This window comes from Lucilia sericata, unplaced genomic scaffold, assembly GCF_015586225.1.
Source record: "Lucilia sericata isolate MDLA Ls3-8-SP2 unplaced genomic scaffold, ASM1558622v1 Contig004822F_arrow, whole genome shotgun sequence".
In the NCBI taxonomy this organism is placed as follows: domain Eukaryota; kingdom Metazoa; phylum Arthropoda; class Insecta; order Diptera; family Calliphoridae; genus Lucilia; species Lucilia sericata.
The window spans coordinates 4,782-23,221 of record NW_023997359.1 but is presented as its reverse complement, the minus strand read 5'-3'; the positions used below and the strand labels follow the sequence as shown (position 1 = coordinate 23,221).

At 31.5% G+C, this 18,440-nt stretch overlaps 1 protein-coding gene across 1 annotated transcript; it reads right to left on the bottom strand.

Moving 5' to 3' along the window:
* Positions 1-282: 282 nt before the first annotated feature.
* LOC119615301 (cell surface glycoprotein MUC18-like) lies at positions 283-11,261 on the bottom strand (the record flags this gene model as incomplete). The annotated part of the gene is made up of 6 exons (XM_037971368.1): positions 283-360; positions 796-954; positions 4,648-4,818; positions 5,225-5,233; positions 10,867-11,015; positions 11,090-11,261. Coding segments are annotated over 6 exons (738 nt in total), but the record flags the coding sequence as incomplete, so codon positions are not given.
* Positions 11,262-18,440: the final 7,179 nt, after the last annotated feature.

Here is an 18,440-nt window from a genome sequence, read left to right as displayed (position 1 = left end):
GTTCTGTTCAGTTCTAGTCAGTTCAGTTTCAGGTTCTAGTTCAGTTCTAGTTCTAGTTCAGTTCTAGTTCAGTTCTAGTTCGTTCTAGTTCAGTTCTAGTTCAGTTCTAGTTCAGTTCTAGTTCAGTTCTAGTTTCAGTTCTAGTTCAGTTCTAGTTCAGTTCTAGTTCAGTTATTGCAGTTCCACTTCAGTTCTAGTTTAATTCTAGTGCTTTTGGAACTAGTGTAGCTCCCTTATAATTTTTTTTTTAAATATTTCTTCAATTCTTTCTCTCATACTTACATCGCAAGTTTAATACAACTTTACTGCCTTGCACCGTATGATGTTCCACACCATTTATGGTCACTGTTGTGGGTCTTACTGTAATTGTAGTTGAAAAAGGAAATAATAATTATAATTCAATATTTATAGAAATTGTTTTAATTTGCCATTTACTCTTTAATTATTCAATAAATGTGTTTAAAGTCAATTTTGTCTAAACATGTAAATAAATTATAGGTGTTAATTTATGGTGACATTTCTTTTTTTTGTGTGCCGGGGGTAAAAAAGGGAAAGTTTCATATTATTAGGTAACAAGTACAAATATTGCTCAACAATGAAAAAAATTTGTTGAAAATATTTAAACTTTGTGAAATTTTGTTTTAGCACGAAACTCTCCCTATATGTCAGCAAATTATTTCAAATCGCAATGAGTAATTATAACATCGTGGTTTTAGCCAACATACACTAGTGGTCATTTACATGTGGTTGACTTTAAGCTTTTTATTCTAGTTTTATTTTATGAAAAAAACTTACCTTGCAAATCCACACTAAAGTGATTTTTAATTGTACTTTGTATGGCTGCCGATTCAGCACGACATTCTATACTATGACCCAAATCATCACGTGATAGTTGTAATGATAATTCTAAAGTTGCTGTGAAAAGACCATCTTTTTCGTCATACGATGGAGAATCTAAAGAGAAAAATTAATTTTTATGATAAAAAGCATAAATTTTAAGAAATTTTTTATACACAAAAGTTATGAAAAATTCCAATTTTATGTATTTCTATACTCTCATAACAAACGACCCTTAATTTTTGTTCTCTAAACTTTTGACAGAAACAAATTTCATTACCTTTTACTTCTCTGCTCCTAACCAATATTTCAAAAAGTTTTTTATTTATTTGTTTTCATTTTTTTAAAACCTTATTGGAACCTGCATCCACCACCAATAGCAAGACTTTAAAGTAAAAAATTTATTTAAGGCAATTAAAAGAAAACAAAACTTTAATACTTTTTTTTCTTAACTCGTATACACTTTTTTATAGGCAATTATGAACAGGAAATGTTAAAAGTTGTCTATTCAAATTGTTAATTACCAAAAGGGTTATAAAAAATACGACCCTTGAACAATATACTAAACAGGAAACAAACTTCTTCTTCTGCTCATTTGTACCCATTCCTAGATATTCCTTCGAAAAAAAGGTTTACTTAAGCAGCAGGTTAAACATCAACACGCAATAATTTAACACTTTTAAGAAGAAATTGCTTTAAAGGTTGGAGCATAAAAAAATTTAAGAACAAAATAAATTATAAAAGAAATTTTAAAACGTTTTAATCTCATTTGTTAAAAATGCTTTTAAATAAATTATAAAGGTGATGAGTTATTAGAAGAGTTTAAAGAGTAAAGGCAAATATAAATTAACGACTTTAAGTGAATGCTACTTTAAAAATTCTCTTAAGATTGCGTAATATAGATGAAAATTTTAAAAAGTTAGAAAGAAAACTAAACTAGAATAACCATAGAACTAGAACAGAACTAGAACAGAACTAGAACAGAACTAGAACAGAACTAGAACAGAACTAGAACAGAACTAAGAACAGAAACTAGAACAGAACTAGAACAGAACTAGAACAGAACTAGAACAGAACTAGAACAGAACTAGAACAGAGCCTAGAACAGAACTAGAACAGAACTAGAACAGAGCCAGAACAGAACTAGAACAGAACTAGAACCAGAACTAGACAGAACTAGAACAGAACTAGAACAGAACTAGAACAGAACTAGAACAGAACTAGAACAGAACTAGAACAGATTAGAACAGAACTAGAACAGAACTAAATAGACTAGAACAGACTAGAACAGAACTAGAACAGAACTAGAACAGAACTAGAACAGAACTAGAACAGAACTATAAACAGAACTAAAACAGAACTAGAACAGAACTAGAACAGAACTAGAACAGAACTAGAACAGAACTAGAAACAGAACTAGAACAGAACTAGTACAGAACTAGAACAGAACTAGAACAGAACTAGAACAGAACTAGAACAGAACTAGAACAGAACTAGAACAGAACTAGAACCTAGAGACAGAACTAGAGCAGAACTAGAACAGAACTAGAACAGAACTAGAACAGAACTAGAACAGAACTAGAACAGAACTAGAACAGAACTAGAACAGAACTAGAACAGAACTAGAACAGAACTAGAACAGAACTAGAACAGAACTAGAACAGAACTAGAACAGAACTAGAACAAACTAGAACATACTAGAACAGAACTAGAACAGAACTAGAACAGACTAGACAAACTCAGAACAGAACTAGAACAGAATAGAACAGAACTAGAACAGAGCAGAACAGAACTAGAACGAAAGGCCTAGAACAGACTACATACTGAACAGAACTAGAACAGAACTATAACAGAACTAGAACAGAACTAGAACAGAACTAGACAGAACTAGAACAGAACTATAACAGAACTCGAACAACTAGAACAGAACTAGAACAGAACTAGAACAGAACTAGAACAGAACTAGAACAGAACTAGAACAGAACTAGAAAAAAACTAGAACAGAGCTCAGAACAGAACTAGAACAGACTGAACAGAACTAGAACAAACTAGAACGAACTAGAAACAGAACTGAACAAGAACTTAACATAACGAGAACAGAACTATAGAACAGAACTAAAAGAACTTAAACAGAACTAGAACAGAACTAACAGACAAACAAACTAGACAGACTCGAACAGAACAGAACAGAAACTAGAACAAATACTATGAACAGAAGCTAGAACAACACTAGAACAGAACGAGAACAGAAGAAACAAGTAACGAGAACAGACTAGAAACATAACTATAACAGAACTAAACAGCACTAGACAAGAACTATAACAACGAGAACAGAACTAGAACAGAACTAGAACAGAACTAGAACAGAACGAGAAAAGAACTAAGAACAGAACTAGAACAGAACTTAGAAACGAACGAGAACAGTAACTAGAACAGGAAAACTAAAACAGAACTAGAACAGAACTAGAACAGAACTAGAACAGAACTGAACAGAACTAGAACCAGAACTAGAACAGAACTAGAACAGAACTAGAACAGAACTAGAACAGACTAGAAACAGGAAACTAGAACAGAACTAGAACAGAACTAGAACAGAACTAGAACAGAACTAGAACAGAACTAGAACAGAACTAGAACAGAACTAGAACAGAACTAGAACAGAACTAAACAGAATAGAACAGAACTAGAACAGAACTAGAACAGAACTAGAACAGAACTAGAACATAACTAGAACAGAACTAGAACAGAACTAGAACAGAACTAGAACAGAACTAGAACAGAACTAGAACAGAACTAGAACAGAACTAGAACAGAACTAGAACAGAACTAGAACAGAACTAGAAAAACTAGAACAGAACTAGAACAGAACTAGAACAGAACTAGAACAGAACGAACAGAACTAGAACAGAACTAGAACAGAACTAGAACAGAACTAGAACGATAGAACAGAACTAGACAAACTAGAACAGAACTAGAACAGAACTAGAACAGAACTAGAACAGAACTAGAACAGAACTAGAACAGAACTAGAACAGAACTAGAACAGAACTAGACAGAACTAGAACAGAACTAGAACAGAACTAGAACAGAACTAGAACAGAACTAGAACAGAACTAGAACAGAACTAGAACAGAACTAGAACAGAACTAGAACAGAACTAGAAACAGAACTAGAACAGAACTAGAACAGAACTAGAACAGAACTAGAACAGAACTAGAACAGAACTAGAACAGAACTAGAACAGAACTAGAACAGAACTAGAACAGAACTAGAACAGAACTAGAAACAGAACTAGAACAGAACTAGAACAGAACTAGAACAGAACTAGAAGAACTAGAAACTAGAACAGAACTAGAACAGAACTAGAACAGAACTAGAACAGAACTAGAACAGAACTAGAACAGAACTAGAACAGAAACTAGAGCAGAACTAGAACAGAACTAGAAGAGAAATAGAACTGAACTAGATGTATTGGTGTAGGGTAGACTTTGTCTCGTATTAATGTTTGTTTTTGCATTTGTAAGAAATGTCTTAATTTTCTTAAGAAAATCAAGCAAAATAATGTCGGTACATTATTCATAAGGTAAAAAGCATGAAAAAGTGGAATAGAAGAAAACGACATAAATTTTCAGCAACCCTTTTTCGCTTATCTTTATCTAAGTTTAAAATCATGTTTGTTAAATTCAAAGTAATTTAATATTTTCTTTTTTTGTCTAAAAATCAATTAAACTTTTTACGAGATTTCTTTTTATCTTAAAGGAATTTCTCTTAAAATTTAAAAAAAAGTTGATAGAAAATAAATATACTCACGTGTGGTCAATCGCTTATTCCCCCGCCACCAGCCTACTTGTGGTTGTGGCCTGGTATTCTTAACTATACAAGTGGCCTTTAAAGTTTGTCGCTCCTGCATGGGTCCAACAATGCTGCCATTTTCTATACGATCTCCTTTCTCGTCCAAAATCACAACCTCCGAAGGTGGCACTATTTTTTTATAGTTTTTATGTTTTTTACACAGTAGATGTAGTTATTTTTTTTTTTAATTTTTTTTAACAGTGTAATTTTTTTCAGTGTAAAGTGTGGAGGTTTTTTATAAAGTGTTTAGTGTAAGTGATGTTTTGGTTTTATTTGGTTTTTATATAAAAAAAGTTTAAAATAAATTTATATTAATTTTTTGATGATTAAACATTTTTTTAAAACTAAATTTAAATTCTGTTATTAGTTGGAAAATAATAAGTAAAACTTAAAAATTAAATTTAAATTTTAAATAATTTTTTAAATAATTGTGTTATAGAAAATTTTTTCTCTTTTTATTTAGTTTTTTAGGTTAATTTTTAAAGTAAAAATCATAAAATTGGTTTGTTTTTAAATTAAAAAAACATAAATTTACCCAGGTTTTCTACGGTATTTTTTATGGTAGATTTTTTTATGTTTTATTAATAATTTTTTTTTAAAGCATTTTTTATAGTTTTCAATTAATTTTTTTTTTTTGAGTTAGTTGTTAAATATAAAAATAATCATACATTCAATGTGTTTATTATGACAATGGATGATGGTTTTTATTTAAAATTTTTTGTTGTGTGAGTTTAGTTTTTTTTTCATAATAATAATAAAATATTATTTTGTTTTTAATATTTAGTTGCATAAATCCATGATGATGCGTTGACGAGCGAGCGGTTTTTTTAGTTTTGGTTTAAAAGTATTTTTTTTTTTGGTAGGAAAAGAGGGGGAATTGTATTAAGAAAACAATCAGTTAAAAATGTTTTATAATGAGTTTTGTTTTTTTTTATTAACTTTTAATTAGTTTAGTTAATGAATGAATTAGTAAACAAACAGTGGAAATAATTTTATTTTTTTTAGAATTTTTTGCAATTTTACAGAAATGTTATAAAACAAACAAAAAAAAAATTTTAAATGCAGTAATGCAAAAATTTGAACGAAATTAATTTGCAAAAAAGTTTTTGGGGGAATTATTTACAAAAAAATATATATAAAGCACTAATTGAGAGTCAAATAATGTTCATTAGGTAACGTGCAATCAGCCTATTATTTTTTATACCCTCCACCACCATCAGTGGTGATAGAGGGTATATATAACTTTGTCATTCCGTGTGTAACACCAAGAAATATTCATCTGAGACCCAACAAAGTATATATATTCTGGGTCCTTATCAAATTCTGAGTCGATTTAGCTATGTCCGTCTGTCCGTCTGTCTGTGTAAAACACGCTCACGATAAAACGAAGCAATAGAGCTTAACCAAATTCACCCAAAATGTTCTTCATTTTCCTAAGTTGTTTGGTATTGCAAATGGGCAAAATCGGTTCACACCGGGAAAAGTTATGAATCAAAATTTAAAACAACCTCGAAAAAAATAAGCATTTTTTACACATTCTGATGTAGTTTTCTCGAAAACTATACAAGATAATTCCATGGAAATCACCATACATTCGTTTCTGCACAAGATCTTGATCCCTGCTGAAAATTGTCAGAATCGGTCCACAATTTCATATACCTCCCATACAAAAGTACATATTCCCGGAAAATGGGTTTTTTGTTAATAACTTCCGCCACAATGTCGATATCTTCACAAAATTTTACAAATTAAATTGGACATAGCTCCCATACAAGGTCCCCTCCCGAAAATCACTTAAACGCGCTTAACTCATAACTAAATTAAGATATCCATATAAAATTTGGTACAAATATTACTCATATGCACAGAAATATTGTTGTGAAATTTTTTTCCGATCGGTCCATAATTGATCATAGCTCCCATACAAGGTCCCCTCCCGAAAATCACTTAAACGCGCATAACTCATTACTAAATTAGGATATCCAAATAAAATTTGGTACAAGTATTGCCCATATGCATAGAAATATTACTGTGAAATTGTTTTCTGATCGGTCCATAATTGGTCATAGCTCCCATACAAGGTCCCCTCCCGAAAATCACTTAAACGCGCTTAACTCATAACTAAATTAAGATATCCATATAAAATTTGGTACAAATATTACTCATATGCACAGAAATATTGTTGTGAAATTTTTTTCCGATCGGTCCATAATTGATCAAAGCTCCCATACAAGGACCCCTCCCGAAAATCACTTAAACGCGCATAACTTATTACTAAATTAAGATATACAAATAAAGTTTGGTGTAAGTATTGCCCATATGCATAGAAACATTACTGTGAAAGTTTTTTCCGATCGGTCCATAATTGGTCATAGCTCCCATACAAGGTCCCCTCCCGAAAATCACTTAAACGCGCATAACTCAGTACTAAATTAAGATATCCATATAAAATTTGGTATAAGTATTGCCCATATGCATAGAAATATTACTGTGAAATTTTTTTCGATCGGTCCATAATTGGTCATAGCTCCCATACAAGGTCCCCTCCCGAAAATCACTTAAACGCGCATAACTCATTACGTAATTAAGATACCCATATGGTACAAATATTACTCATATGCACAGAAATATTACAGATAATTTTTTTTCCGATCGGTCCATAACTCGTCATAGCTCCCATACAAGGTCCCCTCCCGAAAATCACTTAAACGCACATAACTCATTACTAAATTAAGATATCCATATAAAGTTTGGCAAAAATATTGCTCATATACAGAGAAATATTACTGTGAAATTGTTTTCCTATCGATCCATAATTGATCATAGCTCCCATACAAGGTCCCTTTCAGAAAAACACTTAAAGGCACATAACTCATTACCAAATAATGATATAAATAAATACTATTTTTGTTCATAAATACTATTTTGTAATGCAAAAAGCACTTAATGCTATTTCAAAAAATTTTCACGATCGATCTATGTTTGGTCATATCTCTCATACTAGGTCCTGCCCCTAAAAGCGCTTTAACCGTATTTAACTATTTGCATTATCAATTTGTGTAGAACAAAATTATATATATATGTATGTATTTTTAAAATCCTTAAATCTTTCACACACATGCATACATGCAAATACGAGATATCGCTAAAGCATATCTTAGGGCGCTATAAAAATTTAAATGAAAGTGGCGTTTCTAATGTTCAATAAATCTTGGAATTGTAGTAGATTTAAGCTGTTTAAATCTTGGGATTTTTCTATTTAAGACATGAGAAAACTTATTTCTACAAATATTTTATTAATTAGAAATGTATTAATACAAAAGTTGCTGGTGGAGGGTATCTAAGATTCGGCTCAGCCGAATATAGCACTCTAACTTGTTTTTTTTCTCAAAAATGTATCCGGCAGTGATCTTGCTATTAGGGATAAAAAAATTAAGTCTTTTATTCTTTACTAAAAGAGTAAATTCTTTTGCAAAAGTTACTGTGTATGACACTTGTAATGCAGAAGGCAAAATAACAAAGACATTCTTTAAACAAGTAAGAAATTATAATCGGGCGAGACCCACCCTATAATTCCCTACACCACCTTGCCTCAGATATTTAAGTCAAATTTTGAGGGGGATCACGTATTCGCTGGCAAGGTTGAACAACACTAATCGAGGATCACAACGGAATTAATCGAGTGTTTAATGGTCGTGAGTGTTCTAGTTCTGTTTTAGTTCTGTTCTAGTTCTGTTTTAGTTCTGTTCTAGTTCTAGTTCTGTTTTAGTTCTGTTCTAGTTCTGTTCTAGTTCTGTTCTAGTTCTGTTCTAGTTCTGTTCTAGTTCTGTTCTAGTTCTGTTCTAGTTCTGTTCTAGTTCTGTTCTAGTTCTGTTCTAGTTCTGTTCTAGTTCTGTTCTAGTTCTGTTCTAGTTCTGTTCTAGTTCTGTTCTAGTTCTGTTTTAGTTCTGTTCTAGTTCTGTTCTAGTTCTGTTTAGTTCTGTTCTATAAAGTTCTGTTCTATAAAAGGTAAAGGACCAATATTATTGTGCGTAACAAACATCAGCACCAACCCAGTATACACTCCCCACTAAAGTGGTGTAGGGTATAAAGAGCTGGTTAACAATAACAGTGGCTTACGTATTCGCTGACAAGGTTAAACAACCCTTATCGAGGATCAGAAGGGAATTACTCGAGTGTTTAATGGTCGTGAAAGTTCTAGTTCTATTTTAGTTGTGTTCTAGTTGTGTTCTAGTTGGGTTCTAGTTGTGTTCTAGTTGCGTTCTAGTTGTGTTCTAGTTGTGTTCTAGTTGTGTTCCAGTTGTGTTCTAGTTGTGTTCTAGTTGTGTTCTAGTTGTGTTGTTCTAGTTGTTCTAGTTGTGTTCTAGTGTGTTCTAGTTCTGTTCTAGTTCTGTTCTAGTTCTGTTCTAGTTCTGTTCTAGTTCCATTCTAGTTCTGTTCTGTTCTGTTCTGTTCTGTTCTATTCTAGTTCTAGTTCTAGTTCTGTTCTAGTTCTGTTCTAGTTCTGTTCTAGATCTGTTCTAGTTCTGTTCTAGTTCTGTTCTGTTCTAGTTCTGTTTCTAGTTCTGTTCTAGTTCTGTTCTAGTTCTGTTCTAGTTCTGTTCTAGTTCTGTTCTAGTTCTGTTCTAGTTCTGTTCTAGTTCTGTTCTAGTTCTGTTCTAGTTCTGTTCTAGTTCTGTTCTAGTTCTGTTCTAGTTCTGTTCTAGTTCTTGTTCTAGTTTCTGGTTCTAGTTCTGTTCTAGTTCTGTTCTAGTTCTGTTCTAGTTCTGTTCTAGTTCTGTCTAGTTCTGTTCTAGTTCTGTTCTAGTTCTGTCTAGTTCTGTTCTAGTTCTGTTTCTAGTTCTGTTCTAGTTCTGTTCTAGTTCTGTTCTAGTTCTGTTCTAGTTCTGTTCTAGTTTGTTCTAGTTCTGCTCTAGTTCTGTTCTAGTTCTGTTCTAGTTCTGTTCTACTGTTCTAGTTCTGTTCTAGTTCTGTTCTAGTTCTGTTCTAGTTCTGTTCTAGTTCTGTTCTAGTTCTGTTCTAGTTCTGTTCTAGTTCTGTTCTAGTTCTGTTCTAGTTCTGTTCTAGTTCTGTTCTAGTTCTGTTCTAGTTCTGTTCTAGTTCTGTTCTAGTTCTGTTCTAGTTCTGTTCTAGTTCTGTTCTAGTTCTGTTTTTTCTGTTCTAGTTCTGTTCTAATTCTGTTCTAGTTCTGTTCTAATTCTGTTCTTGTTCTGTTCTTGTTCTGTTCTAGTTCCGTTCTAGTTCTGTTCTAGTTCTGTTCTAGTTCTGTTCTAGTTCTGTTCTAGTTCTGTTCTAGTTCTGTTCTAGTTCTGTTCTAGTTCTGTTCTAGTTCTGTTCTAGTTCTGTTCTAGTTCTGTTCTAGTTCTGTTCTAGTTCTGTTCTAGTTCTGTTCTAGTTCTGTTCTAGTTCTGTTCTAGTTCTGTTCTAGTTCTGTTCTAGTTCTGTTCTAGTTCTGTTCTAGTTCTGTTCTAGTTCTGTTCTAGTTCGTTCTAGTTCTGTTCTAGTTCTGTTCTAGTTCTGTTCTAGTTCTGTCTATTTCTGTCTGGTTCTGTTCTATTTCTGTCTAGTTCTGTTCTAGTTCTGTTCTCTTCTAGTTCTGTTCTCTTCTAGTTTTTTTTTATTCTGAATTATGTTGCAAATTTGCTGATTTACGAAGATAGGTTCTCAATTAGTGCTTTATTTTAGAAAAAAAAATAGTAGTGATTTTAAGTTTTCTTACCAATTAGTTTTTGAACAAGAAAAAGCAAAATAATTCAAAACAAAAATAGAAAATTAGCATTTGAAAAAGTAGAAATAACAGTTATATTTTTTTGGATAACAAGACAAACCAATGGATTATTTCTTAAAAAATATGTACATGCAAATGACAAGACATAAAAACAAACAACGCATTTTTTTTATTTTCATATAAAAATATATTCAATTCATAGGATTTATACATGCTTTTTGACGGAATTTTAAAATACAGGGAATAGTATAAAGTTGGAGTAAGAGCAGTTCTTATTTATCAAACATTTTGGGAGTTATAATGAAAACATTAAGCAGGCAACTTAAAATTTTTGGAAAAAAGCCACAAACAAGCCAAAATTTAAAAAAAAAATAACTTTTTTTTTTAAACAAGAACAATAGAAAAAATTGAGAAAAAAATCAATAAAATTACAAATTAAGAAAACTTACCTAAAACATTCAATTCCACACGATGGCCATTGAAATTATCACATGTTTCAATTGGTATAAAATATGTTGTATCACATAAATAAATATCCTCATCAGAGATTTGTAAATTTCTTATAATTAATCTAAATGGATTTTGTTCAACGGAAACTCTGGAGCAAACAAAACACAAAAAATTAAAAGTTTTTTAAGGAAATTTATGAAAAATTGTTGTTCTCAAACTCACCTATCTTCAAATTCTTCAGCAACACTGGTGACATTTGAATCATCTAGCAGCATGGCAGCTATACGATTGTCACCTTTAAACCAATTCAATGAATGTAATTCACCGCATTTATCCTTGTTTACAGGACATGGCACTATAACTGTTTTACCCTCCTGTTCGCTAATAATTTGATCTGTAAAGAGAAAAAATTTATAAAAAAAATTAGTTTAAATATAAATTTATGTATTTTTTTGTTATGATTTAAAATTTAAATTTTGTTCACATTTTTCCTTTAACCCTTGTTTTTCCCAAAAAATTATATCATAGTTTTTAGTTCGCAAAAAAGCTTATGTTATGCTGCTGCTGTTATCCTTTGATAGGATGTTAACCCTTACATCCAACGGATATCTTTATTTAGTAAGTTTTTTATGATACTCTTCCTTTAAACATATTCCTTTTTTAAGGACGTGGCTACCTTTATGTTTTATTATGTATGAGCGGGTATTTTAAGGGCAGATTTTTTTATCATTTCCCGTGATTTGCATATTTTTTGTGGATGAATTTTTTTTTGTTCCTTAACATATTTATTTATGCTAAATTTAAAACAGGGATAATATTTTTATTTTATATGCAAAACAATTTGATAAACAAGCTGTTTGTTACAATCTTGTCCTTTTCGTTTTTTAAGGAATAAATGTTTGGTTTAACTTCCGTAGTGGTAGAAGAATATAAAGTTTGTTATATTTGAAACAAATCTACTTTTAAATTGCTATGAAAGTGGGATATTAAGGGAATATCTTCGGAGGAAATTTCCTTAACATTTAAAAAGAAATCCTTTTTTATTTAGGAACATTAATGCGACATGACCATTCACTGGATCTGAGACTTTAAAAAGGAATTTAAAACTAAATCTAAGAGGAAGACTTTAAGTTGATGTAGAAATACAACTTCCAGAGCAATTGTTTACAAACACGACAGTTAGTGCAGCAGCCAAACCAGAGATGTAGGTAAAGTGTAGTTTATAGTGTCTAGTCTAATCTACTGTCTAGTCTATAGTATAGTCTATACTCTAGTCTATAGTCTAGTCTAGTCTATAACACTAGTCTATAGTTTAGTCTATAATCTTGTCCTATACTCTAGTCTATAGTTAGTCTATAGTCTAGTCTATAGTCTAGTCTATAGTCCTAGTCTATAGTTAGTCTACAGTCTAGTCTATAGTCTAGTCTATAGTCTAGTCTATAGTCTAGTCTAAGTCTAGTCTATAGTCTAGTCTATAGTCTAGTCTATAGTCTAGTCTATAGTCTAGTCTATAGTCTAGTCTCTTTCTATAGTCTAGTCTATAGTCTAGTCTATAGTCCTAGTCTATAGTCTAGTCTATAGTCTAGTCTATAGTCTAGTCTATAGTCTAGTCTATAGTCTAGTCTATAGTCTAGTCTATAGTCTAGTCTATAGTCTAGTCTATAGTCTAGTCTATAGTCTAGTCTATAGTCTAGTCTATAGTCTAGTCTATAGTCCTAGTCTTAGTCTAGTCTATAGTCTGTCTATAGTCTAGTCTTTAGTCTAGTCTATAGTCTAGTCTATAGTCTAGTCTATAGTCTAGTCTATAGTCTAGTCTATAGTCTAGTAGTCTAGTCTATAGTCTAGTCTTAGTCTTATAGTCTAGTCTATAGTCTAGTCTATAGTCTAGTCTTAGTCTAGTCTATCTAGTCTATAGTCTAGTCTATAGTCTAGTCTATAGTCTAGTCTATAGTCCTAGTCTATAGTCTAGTCCTATAGTCTAGTCTATAGTCTAGTCTATAGTCTAGTCTATAGTCTAGTCTATAGTCTAGTCTATAGTCTAGTCTTAGTCTAGTCTATAGTCTAGTCTATAGTCTAGTCTATAGTCTAGTCTATAGTCTAGTCTATAGTCTAGTCTATAGTCTAGTCCTATAGTCTAGTCTATAGTCTAGTCTAAGTCTAGTCTATAGTCTAGTCTATAGTCTAGTCTATAGTCTAGTCTATAGTCTAGTCTATAGTCTAGTCCTATAGTCTAGTCTATAGTCCTAGTCTATAGTCTAGTCTATAGTCTAGTCTATAGTCTAGTCGATAGTCTATCTATAGTCTAGTCTATAGTCTAGTCTATAGTCTAGTCTATAGTCTAGTCTATAGTCTAGTCTATAGTCTAGTCTATAGTCTAGTCTATAGTCTAGTCTATAGTCTAGTCTATAGTCTAGTCTATAGTCTAGTCTATAGTCTAGTCTATAGTCTAGTCTATAGTCTAGTCTATAGTCTAGTCTATAGTCTAGTCTATAGTCTAGTCTATAGTCTAGTCTATAGTCTAGTCTATAGTCTAGTCTATAGTCTAGTCTATAGTCTAGTCTATAGTCTAGTCTATAGTCTAGTCTATAGTCTAGTCTATAGTCTAGTCTATAGTCTAGTCTATAGTCTAGTCTATAGTCTAGTCTATAGTCTAGTCTATAGTCTAGTCTATAGTCTAGTCTATAGTCTAGTCAATAGTCTAGTCTATAGTCTAGTCTATAGTCTAGTCTATAGTCTAGACTATAGACTAGACTATTATATAGTTTGTAGTCTAGTAAATAGTCTACTCTATAGTCTAGTCTATAGTATAGTCTATAGTCTATTCTATAGTCTAGTCTATAGTCTAGTAAATAGTCTGGTAAATAGTCTAGTCTATAGTCTAGTTTATAGTCCCAGTATTGTAAACCAACTAACTAAGTAACAATAACAAACAAACAAACAAACAACAACAAACAAACAAACTAACTAACTAACTAACTAACTAACTAACTAACTAACTAACTAACTAACTAACTAACTACTAACTAACTAACTAACTAACTAACTAACTAACTACTAACTACTACTAACTAACTAACTAACTAACTAACTACTAACTAACTAACTAACTAACTAACTAACTAACTAACTAACTAACTAACTAACTACGACTAACTAACTAACTACTAACTACTAACTAACTAACTAACTAACTAACTAACAACTAACTAACTAACTAACTAACTAACTACTACTAACTAACTAACTACTAACTAACTAACTAACTAACTAACTAACTAACTAACTAACTAACTAACTAACTAACTAACTACTAACTAACTAACTAACTAACTAACTAACTAACTAACTAACTAACTAACTAACTACTAACTAACTAACTAACTAACTACTAACTAACTACTAACTAACTACTAACTACTACTACTACTAACTACTACCTAACTAACTACTAACTACTATACTAACTAACTAACTAACTAACTACTACTAACTAACTAACTAACTAACTAACTAACACTAACTAACTAACTAACTAACTAACTAACTACTAACTAACTAACTACTAACTAACTAACTAACTAACTAACTAACTTTAAATACGGCTCTAGTTCCGTTTCAAAACCAGCCAAGCAAATCTCGTCTGTACTCCTTTTGGTTTATTTGATATTAATTTTATCCAATGTTAGATGTAATTATAATTTGTTTCTCTACTACTGCCTCTCTTTATGTAATTGTAACTTATTATTCTAATACTTTATATTTCATTTTAATTATAAGAATTTTATCTTATATTTATTTTAGCCATCATGTTTATAAACAAAAGTTATATTTAACCAAAAACCCTTTAGGTACCCCAAAAAAAAGTAGTCATAAATTTCCTCTACAAAGTTCTAAACCAAAAGTTAAGCATATATAGAAAATTTTTTCGCCACAAATAAAACTTAAACTCTTAATTCCTTTTTGCATTCATAAAAAAAACTAAGAAAAACCACACCCTTTAACTACAAATATAATAAGTAAGAAGAAATATTTGTAAAAAGTTAAGCCAAAGCAATCAACATAAGCACAGGCAAAAACTTTGATTTGCACTTCATTTTGTGACCATTAGTTTCCTTAACTCAGAAAACCCAAGTACACAGAGAAGAACACATAAAACACACTTCCACATAAACATATTTCAAACTCACACATGTAGAATCATAGTACAGACACATTACCCACATTTAACACTCATAAGTTTCATTGAAACTTTTTTTGGACATGTTTAACATTTGGATATCTTTTCATACTACTGCTGTAGTCGGTCTAGGCTGGTAGCCTCTTAAAGCATAATAAGAATTTTGTTAGGATTTTTTCAGTTATTCCCATATTTTCGAGTTGTATTTTTGGAGAAAAAAAGGGTAAAAGCAAGAAACAAGATTTGTATAGCAGAAACCAAAATTGGGTGCGGTTTCCTGTTCATAAATTTTTTTTACGGAAAAATAGCAAATTTATATATTCACATACTCATTATTTGCTGGCATGTATGTATGGTATGCTAACAACCAGTAGACCTTTAATATTTCTTACCAGGGAACAACTGGTCTAACATCGAATTTTAAGCAATTTTTTGTAGTCCTTTCTTGGGCAACATATTAAATAGATTTTGCAATACGAAACACATATGGTAGGGAGAATATTAGGGTGGTGTCTTCTACTCAAGTCTAAAATCTAGACTATAGTATAGTCTACAGCTTAGTCTATAATCTAGTCTATAGTCTAGTCTATAGTCTAGTCTATAGTATAGTCTATTGTCTAGTCTATAGTCTAGTCTATAGTCTAGTCTATAGTCTAGTCTATAGTCTAGTCTATAGTCTAGTCTATAGTCTAGTCTATAGTCTAGTCTATAGTCTAGTCTATAGTCTAGTCTATAGTCTAGTCTATAGTCTAGTCTATAGTCTAGTCTATAGTCTAGTCTATAGTCTAGTCTATAGTCTAGTCTATAGTCTAGTCTATAGTCTAGTCTATAGTCTAGTCTATAGTCTAGTCTATAGTCTAGTCTATAGTCTAGTCTATAGTCTAGTCTATAGTCTAGTCTATAGTCTAGTCTATAGTCTAGTCTATAGTCTAGTCTATAGTCTAGTCTATCTATAGTCTAGTCTCTAGTCTAGTCTATAGTCTAGTCTATAGTCTAGTCTATAGTCTAGTCTATAGTCTAGTCTATAGTCTAGTCTATAGTCTAGTCTATAGTCTAGTCTATAGTCTAGTCTATAGTCTAGTCTATAGTCTAGTCTATAGTCTAGTCTATAGTCTAGTCTATAGTCTAGTCTATAGTCTAGTCTATAGTCTAGTCTATAGTCTAGTCTATAGTCTAGTCTATAGTCTAGTCTATAGTCTAGTCTATAGTCTAGTCTATAGTCTAGTCTATAGTCTAGTCTATAGTCTAGTCTATAGTCTAGTCTATAGTCTAGTCTATAGTCTAGTCTATAGTCTAGTCTATAGTCTAGTCTATAGTCTAGTCTATAGTCTAGTCTATAGTCTAGTCTATAGTCTAGTCTATAGTCTAGTCTATAGTCTAGTCTATAGTCTAGTCTATAGTCTAGTCTATAGTCTAGTCTATAGTCTAGTCTATAGTCTAGTCTATAGTCTAGTCTATAGTCTAGTCTATAGTCTAGTTTATAGTCTAGTCTATAGTCTAGTTTATAGTCTAGTCTATAGTCTAGTTTATAGTCTAGTCTATAGTCTAGTTTAGTCTAGTCTATAGTCTAGTCTATAGTCTAGTCTATAGTCTGGTCTATAGTCTAGTCTAGTCTAGTCTATAGTCTAGTCTATAGTCTAGTCTATAGTCTAGTCTATAGTCTAGTCTATAGTCTAGTCTATAGTCTAGTCTATAGTCTAGTCTATAGTCTAGTCTATAGTCTAGTCTATAGTCCAGTCTATAGTCTAGTCTATAGTCTAGTCTATAGTCTAGTCTATAGTCTAGTCTATAGTCTAGTCTATAGTCTAGTCTATAGTCTAGTCTATAGTCTAGTCTATAGTCTAGTCTATAGTCTAGTCTATAGTCTAGTCTATAGTCTAGTCTATAGTCTAGTCTATAGTCTAGTCTATAGTCTAGTCTATAGTCTAGTCTATAGTCTAGTCTATAGTCTAGTCTATAGTCTAGTCTATAGTCTAGTCTATAGTCTAGTCTATAGTCTAGTCTATAGTCTAGTCTATAGTCTAGTCTATAGTCTAGTCTATAGTCTAGTCTATAGTCTAGTCTATAGTCTAGTCTATAGTCTAGTCTACAGTCTAGTCTATAGTCTAGTCTATAGTCTAGTCTATAGTCTAGTCTATAGTCCAGTCTATAGTCTAGTCTATAGTCTAGTCTATAGTCTAGTCTATAGTCTAGTCTATAGTCTAGTCTATTGTATAGTCTATAGTGTAGTCTATAGTGTAGTCTATAGTCTAGTCTATAGTCTAGTCTATAGTCTAGTCTATAGTCTAGTCTATAGTCTAGTCTATAGTCTAGTCTATAGTCTAGTCTATAGTCTAGTCTATAGTGTAGTCTATAGTCTAGTCTATAGTCTAGTCTATAGTCTAGTCTATTGTATAGTCTATAGTGTAGTCTATAGTGTAGTCTATAGTCTAGTCTATAGTCTAGTCTATAGTCTAGTCTATAGTCTAGTCTATAGTCTAGTCTATAGTCTAGTCTATAGTCTAGTCTATAGTCTAGTCTATAGTGTAGTCTATAGTCTAGTCTATAGTCTAGTCTATAGTCTAGTCTATAGTCTAGTCTATAGTCTAGTCTATAGTCTAGTCTATAGTCTAGTCTATAGTCTAGTCTATAGTCTAGTCTATAGTCTAGTTTATAGTCTAGTTTATAGTCTAGTCTATAGTCTAGTCTATAGTCTAGTCTATAGTCTAGTCTATAGTCTAGTCTATAGTCTAGTCTATAGTCTAGTCTATAGTCTAGTCTATAGTCTAGTCTATAGTCTAGTCTATAGTCTAGTCTATAGTCTAGTCTATAGTCTAGTCTATAGTCTAGTCTATAGTCTAGTCTATAGTCTAGTCTATAGTCTAGTCTATAGTCTAGTCTATAGTCTAGTCTATAGTCTAGTCTATAGTCTAGTCTATAGTCTAGTCTATAGTCTAGTCTATAGTCTAGTCTATAGTCTAGTCTATAGTCTAGTCTATAGTCTAGTCTATAGTCTAGTCTATAGTCTAGTCTATAGTCTAGTCTATAGTCTAGTCTATAGTCTAGTCTATAGTCTAGTCTATAGTCTAGTCTATAGTCTAGTCTATAGTCTAGTCTATAGTCTAGTCTATAGTCTAGTCTATTCTAGTCTATAGTCTAGTCTATAGTCTAGTCTATAGTCTAGTCTATAGTCTAGTCTATAGTCTAGTCTATAGTCTAGTCTATAGTCTAGTCTATAGTCTAGTCTATAGTCTAGTCTATAGTCTAGTCTATAGTCTAGTCTATAGTCTAGTCTATAGTCTAGTCTATAGTCTAGTCTATAGTCTAGTCTATAGTCTAGTCTATAGTCTAGTCTATAGTCTAGTCTATAGTCTAGTCTATAGTCTAGTCTATAGTCTAGTCTATAGTCTAGTCTAT